Below are 17,980 nucleotides of genomic sequence, written 5' to 3'. Positions count from 1 at the left end.
AGCCAATTCCATTTAGCCGTTTTTGCGATTTTCGAGGCGCTGTATCTTTCTTCAAAATAAAATAATCCAAAAAAGCAAAACATAGCGGCACAGATATTGATGATATTGATCTTATTTGAAAAAATCACTGCTCTAGGTTAAAAATCCAGGGAGGAATCAGTCGAGAGCGTTTGTATGGAAAAATCGCAACTAGGAATTCCTCTTAATAGATCTACACGGTCACCGGGAACATTTTGTAGGAAAGCCGATCGGCTTCCCGAAAGTGCCTGGCGACCGTGTAGATGTAATAAGCGCCTTAATCGCATACCATTTGTTGCTAACTGTGTAGAAGTCTTTAATATTAATTGTTATTTAAACAAACTACCTAAATATATAATAACCAAAAATTCCAGAAATTATTTACCTGACAGTGCGGAAAGATTATCAACCCTTTGTTGTTTAGTTATCATTATCATTGTGACATGTTATGACACGTTTATGACACGTGAAACAAGTGGTTTAGGCAAAGAGTAAAGTAAGTAATATAATATCAGCTGGGATTTTAAGTTTTTATTTGTGGCCAGGGCTATAACTGCGAAAATCGAAGTTCGCAAATTTCGGTTATCTTTCTTTGTCACCCTAATTACGTCTTAATTGGAGTAAAAGAGAAACGCCACAATTTGCGAATTTTGGTGTTCGAGGTAAGCTCGCTAAAATCGCTGAATAGCACGGATTGTAAAAGATGGCTACTTGCTACTCGCCACTAGATGGCGTTATAACCATTGTAACAAAACAATCTTCTTTAACTGTACCTCGAACAGCTTCATCGATTGAAAAAAAAAAAAAAAGTCAAACCAAAGTAAAGTGTCAAAGTGACTTGTACTGTACAAATGTACATCGCTCCGCTCGGATGAACAGGCTACGTCCCAAATTTTTTCCAAATTAAACTAAAAATCATGTCTTTCAAGCAAGATTTGCGTCAATTACTAAAGCCCTATTACTGGGTCAACATATTACTAAGCATTTCATACGTTACGGCTAAAAGGACGGGTGTGATTTGCAATTTTCTGTTCCCTGATGTAGATTGCGAGTTAGACAGTCGAGAAACGGAAATTCTATTTTTCCTAATTATCGTAGTGATGTTGCGGACGAGGAAGGCGGGGAGTGTGACGATGGTTAACTATTTGTCGTCTTCGTTCGTGTATACGAAGATCGCTAACCTAATTTTGTGGTTGTATGCGGATGTCAGGTATGTACTGGTTCGAGATTTTATTATTTGATTTACCACTATAAAGGACTTTCACGTATTAATGCATCGCTATTATTGCCATAAATTATTTACTTATAAAAAATTATCAAGTTGATTAATAAGGATCTTTCATACAATAAAAGTTACACTCATTTTAAAATGACGTGCTTTAATGGTCCTGCCGGATTTAGATGGGAATAGGCAATTATTCCCTTCTGTACCCGCCTTTTGTATGGCGGTGGTCACGTTGGATGGGAATACACCATTTTAATTACAGTTTTGTATGCAAAACTAATACTCACTCTAATTTCTTAGACAGACATAGATATACTTGAAAGATATAACAACCGCAGTCGCCTTTAAGAGCTTACCCCTCTGTCGTAAAACCATGGCCAATGGTCACATGTATAGTAGGGACTGATGTTTATCGGACATAGCTAGTTGTATGTTACGTACAAAAACAGAATAAATAATAGTACTACCATACAGAAATGACACTTTCTAAAAAAACCAAAGTTTGACAGCGATTCAGGGACGAATTACGCTGTCCCTTTCTAATGTATGGCACTATCCCTTTCGGTCATTTAGGGGTGTCTTCTATCTTATCTGTGGTTGTGCAATATAGGGACTTCAAGTTGCCAAGTGCCAACCCTAATAATTGTACGGAGCAATGCAGACCTAAACAGAGCCGGGAAGAGCTGAAAGGATACATGTGTAGCGCTGGGCCCTCGCAAAAATCTGCAGACTGTACAGAAAATTGCAGACAAAGTGTCTCCAGTCGTTAAATCCTTCCTCCTCCTCGTTAAATTTCATTTTATATAAAAATACTGTTTTTGAAATGATTGCATGGCAGCTTGGTTTGTGTTACTTTTTAATAGGATACACTTGTCACATAGTGCTAAATTTTACAGCCTTGTCATATTAACAACTAGCTCTCTAATGATCTCTGACGGTAACAAATATAATGACTTAAGATGTGGACTATTGTTAATTAAATTAGACAAGCTCCGCTGAATTTCACCTTCCCTTACAAACTGAGTTTCATTCTCATTTTAAAACTATCTATTGGATTGTAATGAAACTTTGCACATACAAGCACATGAGGTATATCTAGTCCTGTAATTAGTTTACGTAGCTCCAGCGTATAAAACAAAATTAATAGAGCAAAAACAAGTTTTGTATGAAAGACGTAAGTTCGCTGTATTTTTTTAACTATAGTATCTGAAGCTACATAAATTAATTACAGGACCAGATATGACGATAAACGTAACCCTATTACTAAGACTCTGCTGTCCGTCTTTCTGTCCATCTGACACCAGGCTGTATCTCATGAACCGTGCTAAAATTTTCACAGATTATGTATTTCTGTTGCCGCTACAAATACTAAAAAGTAAGGAACCCTCGGTGGGCGAGTTCGACTCGCATTTGTCCGGTTTTCCATTATATATGACATTTATTTCGGTCACAAAAACCATTATTCTCTTCTGGTCTTCTTTTCTGTGCCAACCCAAATTTTATTGAGCTTATATTTATTTATTTAAAATTGGAATCAGGTCAAAATTACTAACATAAAAATGTTAGGTCTCCTCACCTCTCTAGGATAAAGGTGACATTGCTTTCCCATTTCAGATATGGCCTACCATTCGGCGCTCTGCTCATCCTGACTGCCCTCCTCCTCCCCGAGCCCACCTACACGGGCCCGGAGCACATCATCTACTTCCGCGGCGTGGGCACGCTGGACGAGGAGCTCCGCCACAAGGGCACCACGTGGCTGGTGTGTCTGTACGCGGCGTGGCACCCGGCCTGCGTCAACTTTGCTCCGGTATTCGCTGAGTTGTCGGCGAGCTACAGTTTGGACAATTTGAAGTTCGGAAAGATGGATATTGGCAGGTAAGATCAAGGATCGGAAACCGGTTAAATTTCCAAACTGTTATCATGTGCGTGGCTCAAAACCTTTTAACTTCGGTTTCGCTCGAAAAACCCTTATTTTAAAACCGGTTTTTATAAGAACAGTTCTTCTCAAATTAACCGGTTTAGAACAATAAAAACCGGTTTCTTCCTATCTCGGTGCTATGTTTACGTGGCACATCACCAGGCCGGCCGGCCGTTTCGTCGCTCGTCGAATAAACCGGTTTTTTAGGTTACAATAAAGTTATTAAAACGTTAGCGTTCTTACAAAAGTTCAGAGGAAAACTGAAATAAACCGGTATTTACCGGTATTTTATAAACTAGAGCTATGGGTAAGATCTTATCTTATTAATGTAATGAACGTAATTTAGCGAAAAGGGCAGTCCAATACGCAAAAATCTGTCTATTCAATGCTAACTTTTTCGTAGCGCTATATACGCTCCTGGCCGATAACCTACAAAAATCCCCTCTTGGGCTCCCCATCCCCAACCAATATGTATAGCTACTGTTTAACCGCGAGGATCGTGCTGTGAGAAGAGCATGTGTGGGGCACCCTGGTGGAAAACGTCCGTCTGGCTGGTCCGCCCCAGATACCGCTAGAGTGACGAAGCCCTAAAAGACCTGTCCGCCCTCGGAATACCCAACTTGCCTGAACTGGCGCGGATAGGGCAGAGTAGCGCTCTCTTGTGTCAGAGGCCAAGATCCCGTTTGGGTCACTGAGCCAGTGAAGTAAGTAAGTACTGTTTAACAATAATTAATATCTATTTGCAGATACCCCGAGGCGGCAGCGAAGTACCGCATCCAAGACGGCCCGACTAGTCGTCAGCTCCCGACTGTGCTGCTGTTCAACGACGGGGCGGAGTCGCTGCGCCGCCCGCACCCGGACACCCAGGGCAAGCTACAAAAGTAAGCGCTGCTAGGTGCAGTGTCTTTTAAAGTATAGGTTTGGCTTTTTTTAAGAAAAGAAAATTGTTTTGGTTTGCAAATTTCGAAAAAAAAAAGACCTATAAACCTAGTTTTTCATTGTGTCAATAACAGAAAAAAATCATGCAGAATGGAAAATATTTAGAAGTGGAAAAACGTTTTCTCTTTTTGTATGGGCAATCACTCTTTTTGTATGTAATGACCCTGCCTATGAAGCCGATGGTCCCGGGTTCAAATCCTAGTAAGGGCATTTATTTGTCATGTATATTTGTTCCTGTGTTATGGGTGTTTTCACTGTATTTAAGAATATATTTATATATTATATATGTCGTTGTCTAAGTACCCACAACACAAGCCTTATTGAGCTTACTGTGGGGCTTAGCCAATTTGTGTAATAACGTCCGATAATATTAAATTAAAAAATTTATACCTATATTTATTATTACTTCCCTCTTAAGAATTTTCATACTTATATATATTTTCTACAGATTCCTGTTCTCCAAAGACAACGTGAAGGCCGCCTTCGACTTGGACGCGCTGTACCAGCAGTGCAAAGACAAGCTCGCCAAACCAAAAGACAAGACTAAAGACAAGAAGACACAATAGGCAGACTATTAGAATTGTGTGTTAAGGCTCGAAACCGGTTTGTAAAATACCGGTTTTCCTCCGAACTTGTTTAAGAACGCGAACGTTTTAAGAACATTATTGTAACCTAAATACCGGTTTATTCGACGAGCGACGATACGGCCGGCCGGTCTGATGGTGTGCCATGTAAACCACACCGACATAGGAATAAACCGGTTTTTACTGCTCTAAACCGGTTAATTTGACAAGAACTGTTCTCATAAATACCGGTTTATCAAGAGAAATCGAAATTAAAAGGTTTTGCGCCTAGTACATGATAAGACAACAGTATGAAAATTTAACCGGTTCCCGAGCCTTTGTATCTCTAGCTTCCTTTTTGTCCGCTGTTATCTATAGGGAATGTAACGTAAAACTACGTAGAGGGCGCCACTAGCACAAACAGTAAACAAACCGCCTTGATGCAATAATGTCATATTTATTCGTGACAAATAATCAGTGAAAACTTGTCAAATCCAGGACAAGTGCGAGTCGGACTCGCCCACCGTGGGTTCCGTACTTTTTAGTATTTGTTGTTATAGCGGCAACAGAAATACATCATCTGTGAAAATTTGAACTGTCTAGCTATCACGGTTCATGATATACAGCCTGGTGACAGACGGACAGCGGAGTCTTAGTAAATAGGGTCCCGTTTTACCCTTTGGGTACCGAACCCTAAAAATTGTTTACGGCATAGTATATTAAGCCAGACCAAGCTAAGTTGGCAGCGATTTTGATAGCCCAGGCTGTGCAAGTGTTAGGTAAACGTCATAATTTCATAGATGTTTGACGTTTAAAATAACACTTGCACTGTGCGGGATATCAAAATCGCTTCCAACGTGGTCTGACTCTGTAAGTTACTCTATGGGTTATAAGTAACGGTTTGTGCTAGTGCTGCACTCTGGCGGCAGAACATTGCAGTAATACTTCCTTTAGACCATAGTGAAATATAAATAAAGAGTGTAACTCCATACATTGGGTTTCATATCAAAACGTGAGTTATCTCGTTCGACGACCGGTTCGGCCTAGTGGGTAGTGACCCTGCCTATGAAGCCGATGGTCCCGAGTTCAAATCCTGGTAAGGGCATGCTTTCGTGTGATGATCACGGATATTTGTTCCTGGGTCATGGGTGTTTTCTATGTATTTATTAAGTATTTATAAAATATTTATATATAATGTATCGTTGTCTAAGTACCCTCAACACAAGCCTTATCGAGCTTACTGTGGGACTTAGTCAATTTGTGTAATAGTGTCCTATAATATTGATTTATTTATTATTTGTTTATTTATATTTATTTTTCGTCTGTCTTGCGACATCTGGTGTCAAGTAGCGGTACTGATAAATCCACTACTTGACGCTAGATGTCGACTGCGAAATAACTCGCGTTTTGGTAAGAAAACTGATGTATGGAGTTACCACTGTTACTTTATTTATATTTATCTATGCTATAGACAGAAGACAGTCAGATAGTGAGTTTGTGCGGCCACGTCCGAAAATATCGATACGGACAAAGTGCCAAAAACATGTATACACTAACTTAATGTATGGAAAATAGTGTAGCCAAAAATAGGTGGTGTATACATATTTTTGGCACTTTTTCGTATAGATGTTTTCAGACGTGACTGTATACTTTGACTCGTGACTTTTTTGTCCAGTGATGTCTATAGTCTTACCTGAAATGTCTGAAATTTCACGGGAATTCTTTCCTGCAGCTTGTTATGAAAAAGTCCGTTAAAAATATGAAAGTTTAATTTTAAGTGCCATTTTTAGGGTTCCGTGGTCAATTAGGAACCCTTATAGTTTCGCCATGTCCGTCTGTCAGTCTGTCTGTCTGTCCGAGGCTTTGCTCCGTGGTCGTTAGTGCTAGAAAGCTGAAATTTGGTATGGATATATAAAATCTAAAAATTTAATTTTTTTTAGGGTACCTCCCCTACACGTAAATTGGGGGTGATTTTTTTTTGCTTCAACCCTACAGTGTGGGGTATCGTTGGAAAGGTCTTTCAAAACTAATAGGGGTCTTCAACAAACATTTTTTGATAAAGTGAATATATTCGGAGATAATCGCTCCGAAAGAAAAAAGAATTGTGTCCCCCCCCCTCTCTAACTTTTGGTCCAAAAAATATGAAAAAAATCGCGGAAGTAGAGCTTCAGAAATACATTAAATGAAAAGTATAGCGGACATGATCAGTTTAGCTGTTTTTGAGTTATCGCAAAAAGTTTCCGCTTCATAGTAAAAAGACTTACTTTAATTAGGTACTGATTATGCAAATTTGCCTATGTGAAAGGTACCGTTTCATCCCTTAGTTAACAATTTACTATACTTTAAGCTCCAGTTTAGCTTATTATGACGGAAGAGTAACTACGGAACCCTACACTGAGCGTGGCCCGACATGCTCTGGGCCGGTTTTTATATATTACACCAGCTAGTGCAATCTTTATTTATTTTACTTATGTATAATGTAGAGTAATGTAGTAGTATTTCTAAGTGAAAAAAATGCGTTTTTGTGTTGTTGACTGCAATAGGGGATATTACGCAAAACTACTTGTAGGGGGCGCCTCTAGAACATACTGAGGGCCTATCTCAAACAAAAATTAGTTTCGTTATATGCCTGTCTATCACTCTTGCATATTCAAGCCATAAAGAGACACATAACGAAATTTCTTTCGCGTTTAACAAACCGCCTTGATGCATCAATATCATAGTGAAGACTTCTCAAAAAACTGTTCAAGGCTTAGTATGTATAAGTTACTCTATGGTTTACAATATGTGATAGTGCTGCCCTCTGGCGGCAGAACATTGCAGTAATACTGCCTATTATTTGGACAAGAGTTCCAGTTTATCTACACTTGCTTTTTAAGATTTTTGACAATAAAATAGATCTGATTTTTCACATTCTCTCGTCGTGTATTCTCAATGGATTGTTTGTAGAGTAAGGTAGAAGTATAATGACATTTTTAAATTATTAATTCATGCATTTTTTATTCGTATAATATTTATTGTATTTGTTTGTGTCGTTTATTTTGTAAATAAATCTCGTTTGCTAATGTTTTTTTTTTATAAAAAAAATACCTACTTTATTTATTACCAATAGTCAAACCAAGATAGAAAAGCTGGTGGCCTAGCGGTAAGAGCGTGCGACTTGCAATCCGGAGGTCGCGGGTTCAAACCTCGGCTTGTACCAATGAGTTTTTCGGAACTTATGTACGAAATATCATTTGATATTTACCAGTCGCTTTTCGGTGACGGAAAACATCGTGAGGAAACCGGACTAATCCCAACAAGGCCTAGTTTACCCTCTGGGTTGGAAGGTCAGATGGCAGTCGCTTTCCTAAAAACAAGTGTCTACGCCAAATCTTGGGATTAGTTGTCAAGCGGACCCCGGACTATGAGCCGGGACAGCGCTAGGCAGAAGTCAAAGATGGTAGTGATTTTGACAGCCGGTGCGTGGGTTATTTTAAATGTCAAACTTCTATAAAATAATGACGTTTACCTGACACTGCACTGTCTAGTCCATGTCTGGTCTATCAAAATCCCTGCTAACTTATCTTGGTCTTTTAAATCAAATTTCATAAAAAGCGGAATGGTGATAAAATAAACACATTTTAAAGTAAATCTTTTTTAATAAATACAAATATAAATATCACTGACACCTAGTAAGTTTATAAATATTCCCCGCGGCTTCATATATCAATTCATCGTCTTTACTAAACGTTATCGCATTCAGACTCCTAAGCCTTTCGTTTGACACCGGATCTAAAGCATACTTATATTTATTATACACGTATACACCTTGAGTTGTCGTCACGAAAGGTATAAAGTCTACATCCACTGTTATACCGTCTACAAGTAAATCTTCATGTACTGCGATATCTCTGGTACCTAATTTAAGTCTAAATAACTTCCTATTTGCAGTAAAAAGTATGTTATTATCATCATCTAACAGTATTTTTTCAACCGACACACCTGCTAACGCTGGAAGTCTATAAACTACGTTATTTCTAACTCTAAATGCTTCACGTCTTTTTGTGCTAAAATAGAGAACACCTTTAAAGAAAATGTCATAAATATCGTGAAAGACTGGCATTTTTTCAATCTCTTTCCTATCATCTATGGATTTAACAATGTATAGACCTTCTTTGCCACCCGCATATACCACGTTATTAACTTGATCGACAGTTACTGATGAAGCATTTCTAATACCATCCACTACTCCTGCAAGCTTTGTATCTAGATTTACATATCCTAAACTATATCCAGCATCTCCAACTCGGTTAAAGATGAAGTATAGAGTATTATCATTCCGGTTAAGTACTAGTTTTTGCACATCTTTGACGCCTTCTTTGATGATGGTTGGTTGGTAGTAGTTGTTGTGGAAGGGGAGACAGAACTGCTGGAAGGTCTGCGCTGATGCTGAACTGATGATGAGAATGAGGAGGAGCATTGTTTGATCTGGAACAATAGATACATTTGATTAGCATCGATATGAGCAGGGCCAGATTTAGGGGAGGGCGACCGGGGCTACAGCCCCGGGGCCTCCACAAAGAGGGCCCCCACAATAGAGACTTCGGAAAAGTTACCATTTTATTTGGAAAATAATTTGGGGCCAGGGGCCTCCACTCCTTTATTGCCCGAGGCCTCCAGACCTCTAAATCCGGCATTGGATATGAGGCAAAGGAAGTCGGTGAAGGTAGAAGTGGCGCTGATTGCCCGAGCGTGCATAAACTGTAGGGGGCAGCACAGGAGACGTCAGATTTCTGGCGCGAGGTGTAAATGTGAAGTTTATGTTTCCAATGTAGCCCCCAAGATGGCAGAACCTACTATGCACAAGAAAACGTACGAGAACGGTAGATGGCAGCACTTGCTTTGGCGTGAAGTGTCAATGTACGTGTTTATGTTTCCGATTCAGGCCGCAAGATGGCAGACCCTCCAACGCGCACGGACCTATGGAATGTCAAACATGAATGCTAGCGGCGGCCGTTGGAACTAATTTTACTCCATAAGATTTTATGTTCCAAAGCCGACAAAATGAGGACGGCACCAGTCATGCACCTAGCGAATAGTCAAGCCACGCTAACTCTGCAGCGATTTTGACAGCACAGACTGTGCGTGTGTTATTTTAAACGTCTAAATTCTATGAAATTATAACGTTTAAAATAACACTTGCCCAGTCTGTGTTATCAAAATCGCTGCAGAGTAGTTCAGAGTTCGCTTCATTTCTCTATCACTTGTTTTTCTTTGGGTTCCGTAGAAAAAATAACCAAAACGGAACCTTTATATTTCCGTCAATTCCGTCATGTCCGTATGTCACAGCCATTGTACCCATTTGTACCTAATAGGGAGCGTGCATGAACTATAGGAGGCAGCACAGGAGCCGTCAGATTTTTGGCGCGAGGCGTAAATGTGATGTTTATTGTTCCGATGTAGCCCACAAGATGGCAGAACCTACTATGCACAAGAAAACACGTGACGTGTAAATATTTATGGTTCCGATTCAGGCCACAAGATGGCAGACCCTCCAACGCGCACGGTCCCTAATACTCGGAAAATAAGATAATATTTTGTCGCAATCTGGAAAATAGGAGTATTTTGTGAGCCGCAATTTTGTTTATAAAAATACCTATACTTTTAAACAATTTCTCACGGTGTTTTAAATTATCTACGATAATAGACATGTCTTTATATTGCCTCTTATCGTTATCAAACATTAATACCCACTTGAGACATTTGACCGATACCAGGACTATTTAGACCGAGATCCCGCCCTGTATACGACCACCTCACCATACCTCACCAATCCTTTAAAAATATATGAATGATAAATGATTTGAAATAATTAGGAATAATTAATAAGGATAAAAATGTACTTATTTATAAGAAACATCTGTCATTGCCACACACGATATAGGTATCATGTATTGAGACAATTTGTTACCCGAGACCTGACATATGTAGATACATGTATGCAATAATACTTAAACAAATAAACAAGCGAACAGAAAATCAATAAGGCTTGTGGTTTGGGTAGAATACGATTTACTTACATATGGTATGATACAAGACACATAAATAGAAAATTCATAGAATACTTTCAAACTCCAAGAAGAACGTGCCAATATCAATGAGGTTGGCTGATCGAAGTTAGTATTTTACACATGGCGCCAGCATAGGTTTTAGGTACATACATATACGTCTTTTCTATGGACAATGACAGATTTTCGTTTTGTTTTTTGGAATTATATGGCCTTATGGCTAGTACTTTTTATGCCAATAGTGGAACAAAACTTAACCTTTGACAGTTGCCAACACCATTAAAAAAAACTTACCATGACCGTACTATTATCACATAAGCATCATATCAATAAGCATTCGAACTGGAAATCATTATTCAAATTACATGTACAGAAGTTAGTTAGTTAGTCTGTTATTGCTACTAATGTTTATGTTAGCTTAATGTTTATCTAGTCTGTCTATCTAAAGCTATTACAATTGTTTGTAAGAAATCGCACTCGCACTATAAATATAGCTATAAATCAAGTAAGCAATAACTTACTTAACAATGTTGGAGGGTAGAATAAGTTTTCTGCCAACAAACTGCTATGCAGTTTGGCAGATAAGTGATCATAGCCGATATGTAATTTCTCTTTTATAAATAAATTAAAAAAAAAAAAAAGTAGATTATTAGCAAATGGTAACACACATCAGTCATATTTGAAGGTCAGCAAAATTCGCGGAAAAAAACAATTACTTACGTAACTACTAATCGAAGTTTTGTTAAATGGAATGGCATTAAAAAAAGTGTTCAAAGAGGTAGAACACGAATAGTGATTTAAGCTATTTTAAGCACGCTAGCAAAGGAGGAAAATGTGTTGAAAAACCCGCCGAGGCACCGGTAAAAAAGCGAGACATCTTAACATTATCGTACAGTCGCCATCAGATATATGGGAGCGGCCGAGGTGCTCAAAAATATCTGAACACGCACACTAACCTTGAGAATAGAGGCGTGTTCAGATATTTGTGAGAGCCTTGGCCGTTCCGATATATCTGATGGCGACTGTAGCAATTCAATATGTTAAATTTTTCAATTCCAAAGCACTAGATTCAAATTCGAAACCTCTACAGTTTGATTGGCTAATTTACTTCCCAATCAACCTGCTTTTGCAATCATTTTGTAATCGATCTTAAAATTAGCATCTAAGATAAAAAAGCAAGATTTTAGTTAATAGCTAGATCTAGGTAACGGTTAGAGATGGGCTTAAGAATCTTAAGATGCGGTTAGTAAGAAGTTAGATATTACGAACTGGATGAGAGCTTTGCATGAAACTGATTTGTATTATGATAAGTAAAAATATAATATATAAACTACCTTTTTGTCACAAAAAACAGTTTCTGCTAGAAAATCCCCGAGTAACTTCTTTACTCCTTGAGGAAAATGATAAATCTTAGGTATACGTGTCTCTACTCTCTGGAGAACCCTTTTGTTTTGCTGCGACGCACTTCTACATTCCCTATATGTATGGATCAGTATTATTTCAATGTATTTTTTTTCTTTCTACTTCTATTTTGTATAAATGTGTATTTCTCTCGTATGATTTTGTATTATCTGTTTTTTTTTTGTCATTTTATTAATTGTATTTCCTGTGTGTATTGTGGCAAACAAATAAACGGATTATCTATCTATCTAAGTATCTAAACGGATTTTAAAAGTTAAATTAATTCAAATAAATCATCAATCAATAGGAACATTCTGTCATTAGTCGTTCACAATGACGATAAGATTAAAGTGTAACTAGTGACATGACACACTCTTTAATTACCGTGTATCTACATACAGGCTGTTCCGAAGTATTAAATCGTAAATCATTAATTTCTCCGTTAAGAGGCTGTCAACACCCAATGTCCTTGAAATTGATATTACTTAAACAGTTTTTTAAGAAAGACTATTTGTTTTAGTCAAGTAAGAAAAATATATGTTCATATTAATTATATTTCAAAGACCGTGGTCGTACTCGATACACGATTGAACGAAATCGGCTCGATAGAAAATAATTGCAAAGATTGGTCTTAAAATCACAATTAAACGGTTTTATGTCTTTATTGTTTTGACTTATGGGTCTGCAATTAAAATCACAATTTCAAAACATTTATATCTCGTGGTCGAGTTAAATATTACACTAATAATCCACTTTTTTTATTTAAATATTTTTCTTATTATTCCCTTGCCCAGGCCCAGTAACATGCGACAGTGCTATCTCATTTACTCTGATACAAATAGACAGTGTGCGCGCTTTAGGTATTGACAGCCTCTTAATACTGTGGCGTTTGGAATGAGACGTTCTACATAGGTTAGAAATACCCTAATTGACACGTATTATTTATCTATGTCCAGAGGGTAGAGACAAATATCAAATATCTAACATTTATTCAGCAAATAGGCCACAGGGGCACTTTTACATGTCCATTTTTACAAACAATAAATATTACAAAAAAACAATTACAAATATGGAATCGATGAAATAATAAATACTTTATTAGAGATGTATACTGTCTCTAAATGTCAAATTACACAAAAAAAACTATGATAAAAAAAAACAACAAATTCTTTAGAGATGTATAAGTCTCTAAGTGTCAGAGATAAAATATAAAAAAAGATATTAAATTATCCTTAGAGATGTAGAGGGTCTCCAAGGCTTGAATTCTTTCTTTGACACGTTGTATTTATAGTATTTTTACCTTAATTTTCCAGTTAATTTCTAGCACTAATGTATGGGATAATGGAGACCGCCTGTTATGGTGGCGGTGAACGGACGTACTGACGTTAACCATTAACAGAGCGAGGTTGCGGGACACAGTCTACGTATTGTCACCAGAATATTGCATCGCTTTTGCTTGCTATTTTTATCTTGATTTAGACGGCAAACGAGCAGACGAATCGCCTGATGGTAAGCGATTACCGCCGCCCATGGACACCTGCAACAGCAGAGGGGTTAGTGTGTTGCCGGCATTTAAGCTGGAAGTACGCTCTTTTCTTTTAGGTTTGAAGGTCGTATCGGTCCTGAAATACCGTAGGCGACAGTTCATTCCACAGTTTAGCTGTGCGAGGCAGGAAGTTTCTGAAATGTTGTCGCGTAGAGCGATGGCAGAACGAGGCGGGAGGGATTAATCCGAACAATTCATCGGAGCACTCCCCGTATTACATGCGATAGGAAATGCAGAGCGGGGCTACATCTCTACGCACCGACAAGGAGTCAAGTCGATCTGAAATACTCGTACGTTGGCAGCCAACAATTCGAGACGCTCTCCGTTGGATGCGATCTACAGGGAGGAGCTGGTACTGTGGTGCCCCTGCCCGCGGATGAGAGCCCAGATGTGAAATGTATCCTGTCTTCTTCCGTACTCCAAATAGCTCCACACCAACACTATCGGTTTAAGAGGTTGCGTAAAGGCAGGAGATTATAAGGAAACAAAAGATATGGCGCTCCGGCTGAAACTAACGACGGGTTTTCAACTTTTATCTCAATTCCACTGAAATATAGGTACTTCTGTTAAAATGTTGCTTATCAGACCCCTCGGCTGTTATCACTAACTAATTTATCCTTAAATTATAATTGCTATGGTGTGCAGTATAACGACATATAATTGAAAATAAGTAAGAATTATACATGATTTCATGTTTTTTACTCGAATGGGGCCAATTAACTTTAACCTTTGAAGGATTTGATTTTTTCATGACATTTAATCCTTGATTAATTAATGCCATCGGGCATTAGTTCCGCTATTTGTACGTTATTTTTGTATTTTTTTTTAACAAAAAATCACGCGTAACTTCTTTTCCCAGCGCTTGAGATAAATGTTAATTTTGTGCAATAAAGTTTGAATAAATATACAAATAAATAAATAATTTCGTTCACGTAGTTTAGGGAACACTCAAGACTGAGTCCTGCTATACTTTAACCGTGAGCATTAGTCAGTACCACATTGTACCTACTAAGTACCTACCATACCATTGATCTGAATCGATTTGCCGTATTGTATGGCTCCCATTCAAAGTTCTGCCGAGCCCAGTCATAAAGGTGAATTTACAACCAACCATGATGAGCTCAATTAGTGTTTATGTGTGTTATGGCGTTTTTATGGTCAGTATAAATACGCCATTGTACAGATTCAGATTAATATATTGTATGTTACTTCTTCTTACTTTATTGTGTAACTTAACTAAACTAACTAACTAAAATATTTTAGTTTTAATTTGATTACCGTTTTAAGATCAGAAAGGTGGTGAGAATGACATTTAATATATTGTTATATTTTTATTTCAATGTTATATGTTGAATAATGTTAATGTATAATCTAATTAAGTAGTTTAAGTAGTTACTAACAAACTATTTGGGCCTATTTTGACCTGAAATTAAATGAATTGATTAGTTGTATGATCTAGTTCATTTATTTTTAAGATTAAGCTTGTTTTTGTTACTGTATTTTATTTATTGACTTGCAAAAGTTGAGGCAGAATATTTTTTTTATTTGATATGTAGCTTGTTTATGTCAGGGAATAGGGAAACGAGCCCATGGACCATTTAGTGGTATTAAAGTGAAGTCTAAAACAGTGTTTATATATGATTTTTTGATTGAAATAATTTCGATTGTCCCACTTTGTCCCACTGATCTGTCATTTTAGTTGTCTGTTATGAGCAGAAAATTGGCCTACTAATAAAATAAATAAAAATAATAAAAATGTTTATTGAGTTAGCACAAACACTTGTGTCAAGAGACACCACTCTCCCGTAGGTGGTAACAGAATTGTACATATAGGTACAATAACTGTGGCTTAACACTTAAAACGAACATTTTTATTAAATAACTTAAACTGAAGAGAACTATAAAATCATAGCTTCAGTGTGAACGCGCTCTTATGCGATTTGCTGTCATAGGAAATTAGTTAACTGGCGCCATTTCGGCTAATAATGCTTTTTTAATGACTTGTTTTTAGATAACTTCTACGACGACTGATAGATATCATACTAAGGCTGCAAGTGCTGCAACTGTTAACCGTGCCGTGTGTGTTGTGTGCCGGTTAGGACTCTCTTAATGTTCTAAAATTCCTGAATATTTGCAACATTACGCTGAGTTTTGTCCTTTACAGTCGAGTTCATATATATGTATACATTCCTTCACCTTAATTGGAATAAGGTGAAAAATGTATAGGTATACATATTTATGAAATCGACTGTATGAACATTACTGAACCCATCGCCCTACCTGTCTCCGTGTTTTATTCAAGTAACACATATATGTCTTACGTTCTATAATGTGTGATTAATCAATAAACTGTTTTACTTTCTAAATATTTACTCAGCAGATGTTATCCATAAGATTAGATTCGCTTCTAAAATCCTTCCGGTTTTGTTTAAAGGTCAAGTACTGTAAAGGGATGCGTCTGTTTGAGGTGGAAGATAAACGCAGACGTAGATTTCTGATTATATATATTTTATAATCAATAGGGGGGGGGGGGTATATAAGGGGAAGTTTGAAAGTAGCACCGGTAGCGGAGAAGATAAGGAGTGGTAGGTTAGCGTGGTATGGGCATTTAATGAGGAGGGATGAATGCCATATAGGAAAAAGAATGTAAGGAATTAATGTTGATGGACGGAGAGCGGATGGTAGACCCAAAAAACGATGGATGGATTGTGTGAAAGAGGATATGAGAAAGAAAGGAGTGAGTAGTGAGCGAAAGATAGAGGAGAACGGAAGAGAAGAACATGTTGTGCCGACCCCACATAACGTGGGATAAGGGCAGGAGGAAGAAGATATATTTTATAATCAATAAGCTAGATCACAAACATCGATTACTCTTAATGATTGTCACCTTCGGAATGCTCGCTTGCAGATATTTATTCATCTGGTAGAGCGACAGTTCAGTACCCCTAGTGTAAATAAATTCGATTTTGAAACGTGACGTACGCGTTTGCGTTTAGTCTCATTTTGTATGGGTTTTTGAACAGCGCGCCAAGCGGGACGTTTTGGAAAGTCAAAAATCTCATACAAAATGACACTTAACGCAAACGCGTACGTCACGTTTCGCTGTCGAAAATATTTACACTAGGGGTACTGAATTCAAATACATAATTGTTGCCAGTTACCTACCAAAAGACTGTGAAGTTTTCAAACCTTCGCAGTACATATACATGTAAATCATTTCGATAAATAGTCTAGTACTCCTAGTTGTAGTAGAAGTAATTACAGGGCCGGATTTAGAGGAGGGCAACCGGGGCTACTGCCCCGGGCCTCCACAAAAGAGGGGCCCCCCACAATAGAGAATTCGGAAAATTTACCATTTTATTTGAAAAAAGTTTGGGGCCAGGGGGCCTCCACTCCTTTATTGCCCGAGGCCTCCAGACCTATAAATCCGGCATTGAGTAATTACAAGCGTGAGACTTTCTTAACCCCGACTGGCCGACCAAATGAATAACCAATGACTCACTTGGAGTTCATTAAAGTAATTTAATTTGATTGTGTTTACATCTTTACAAGAAATACTTCGCGAACACAGTGCGCTGAAGTGTCAACCACTACAGTCTTTCTAATACAAATACCTTAGTACAAAATTATGGCTAGGCTAGAAAAAAAAATGCAGTGCTTAAGAGGCTGTCAACACCCAATGTCCTTGAAATTGATGTTACTTAAACAGTTTTTTAAGAAAGACTATTTGTTTTAGTCAAGTAAGAAAAATATATGTTCATATTAATTATAAAGACCGTGGTTGACTCGATACATGATTGAACGAAATCGGCTCGATAGAAAATAATTGCAAAGATTGGTCTTAAAATCACAATTAAACGGTTTTATGTCTTTATTGTTTTTACTTATGGGTCTGCAATTAAAATCACAATTTCAAAACATTTATATCTAAACCGCTGTTGAGTAAAATATTACACTAATAATCCACTTTTTTTTATTTAAATATTTTTCTTATTATTCCCTTGCCCAGGCCTAGTAACATGTGACAGTGCTATCTCATTTACTCCGATACAAATAGACAATGTGCGCGCTTTAGGTATTGACAGCCTCTTAATGCGTGTTGCTTTGGCCAATGGCTTTAGCGCATTCCACATGTGACGTAAGAAGTTACATAAAAAAATTTAAGTACAAAAAGCCCAATTATAACAGCATCAGTATTCAATTGAATAATGATCATAATCGAGATCTTGAAGAGAGTTGTAGTTAATAATGTAGTGTAAAAAGCCTCGAACTGTTTGAGTGTTGTTGCACACCTGTTATTGGTGCATAGATATTATACGT

General features: G+C 37.6%; 2 protein-coding genes across 5 annotated transcripts in view; one reads left to right on the top strand and one right to left on the bottom strand.

The window, feature by feature from the left end:
* Nucleotides 1-860: 860 nt before the first annotated feature.
* On the top strand, nt 861-7,728 carry LOC133531486 (thioredoxin-related transmembrane protein 2 homolog). The gene is made up of 4 exons (XM_061869734.1): nt 861-1,228; nt 2,858-3,118; nt 3,908-4,042; nt 4,549-7,728. The coding sequence occupies exons 1-4, from the start codon at nt 936-938 to the stop codon at nt 4,664-4,666; spliced, it is 807 nt and encodes a 268-aa protein (XP_061725718.1). The 5' UTR covers nt 861-935; the 3' UTR covers nt 4,667-7,728.
* Nucleotides 7,729-8,284: 556 nt separating this feature from the next.
* The window catches only part of LOC133531521 (ommochrome-binding protein-like), a 302,438-nt gene continuing 292,742 nt past the window's right edge, over nt 8,285-17,980 (bottom strand). For 3 of the 4 annotated variants that reach the window (XM_061869791.1, XM_061869790.1, XM_061869792.1), the window contains exon 2: nt 8,285-9,133. In XM_061869791.1, the coding sequence (XP_061725775.1) occupies nt 8,325-9,125 (801 nt within the window). In that variant the 5' untranslated portion in view covers nt 9,126-9,133 and the 3' untranslated portion in view covers nt 8,285-8,324. Of the gene's footprint in view, nt 9,134-13,414; nt 13,545-17,980 lie in introns of those variants that run through there. The other variant, XM_061869789.1, reaches the window with a different exon arrangement.

The sequence above is a fragment of the Cydia pomonella genome, chromosome 25, assembly GCF_033807575.1.
Source record: "Cydia pomonella isolate Wapato2018A chromosome 25, ilCydPomo1, whole genome shotgun sequence".
NCBI classification, from domain to species: domain Eukaryota; kingdom Metazoa; phylum Arthropoda; class Insecta; order Lepidoptera; family Tortricidae; genus Cydia; species Cydia pomonella.
Note: the sequence above shows the minus strand (reverse complement) of the source record. Positions and strands in the feature narration are given on the sequence as shown.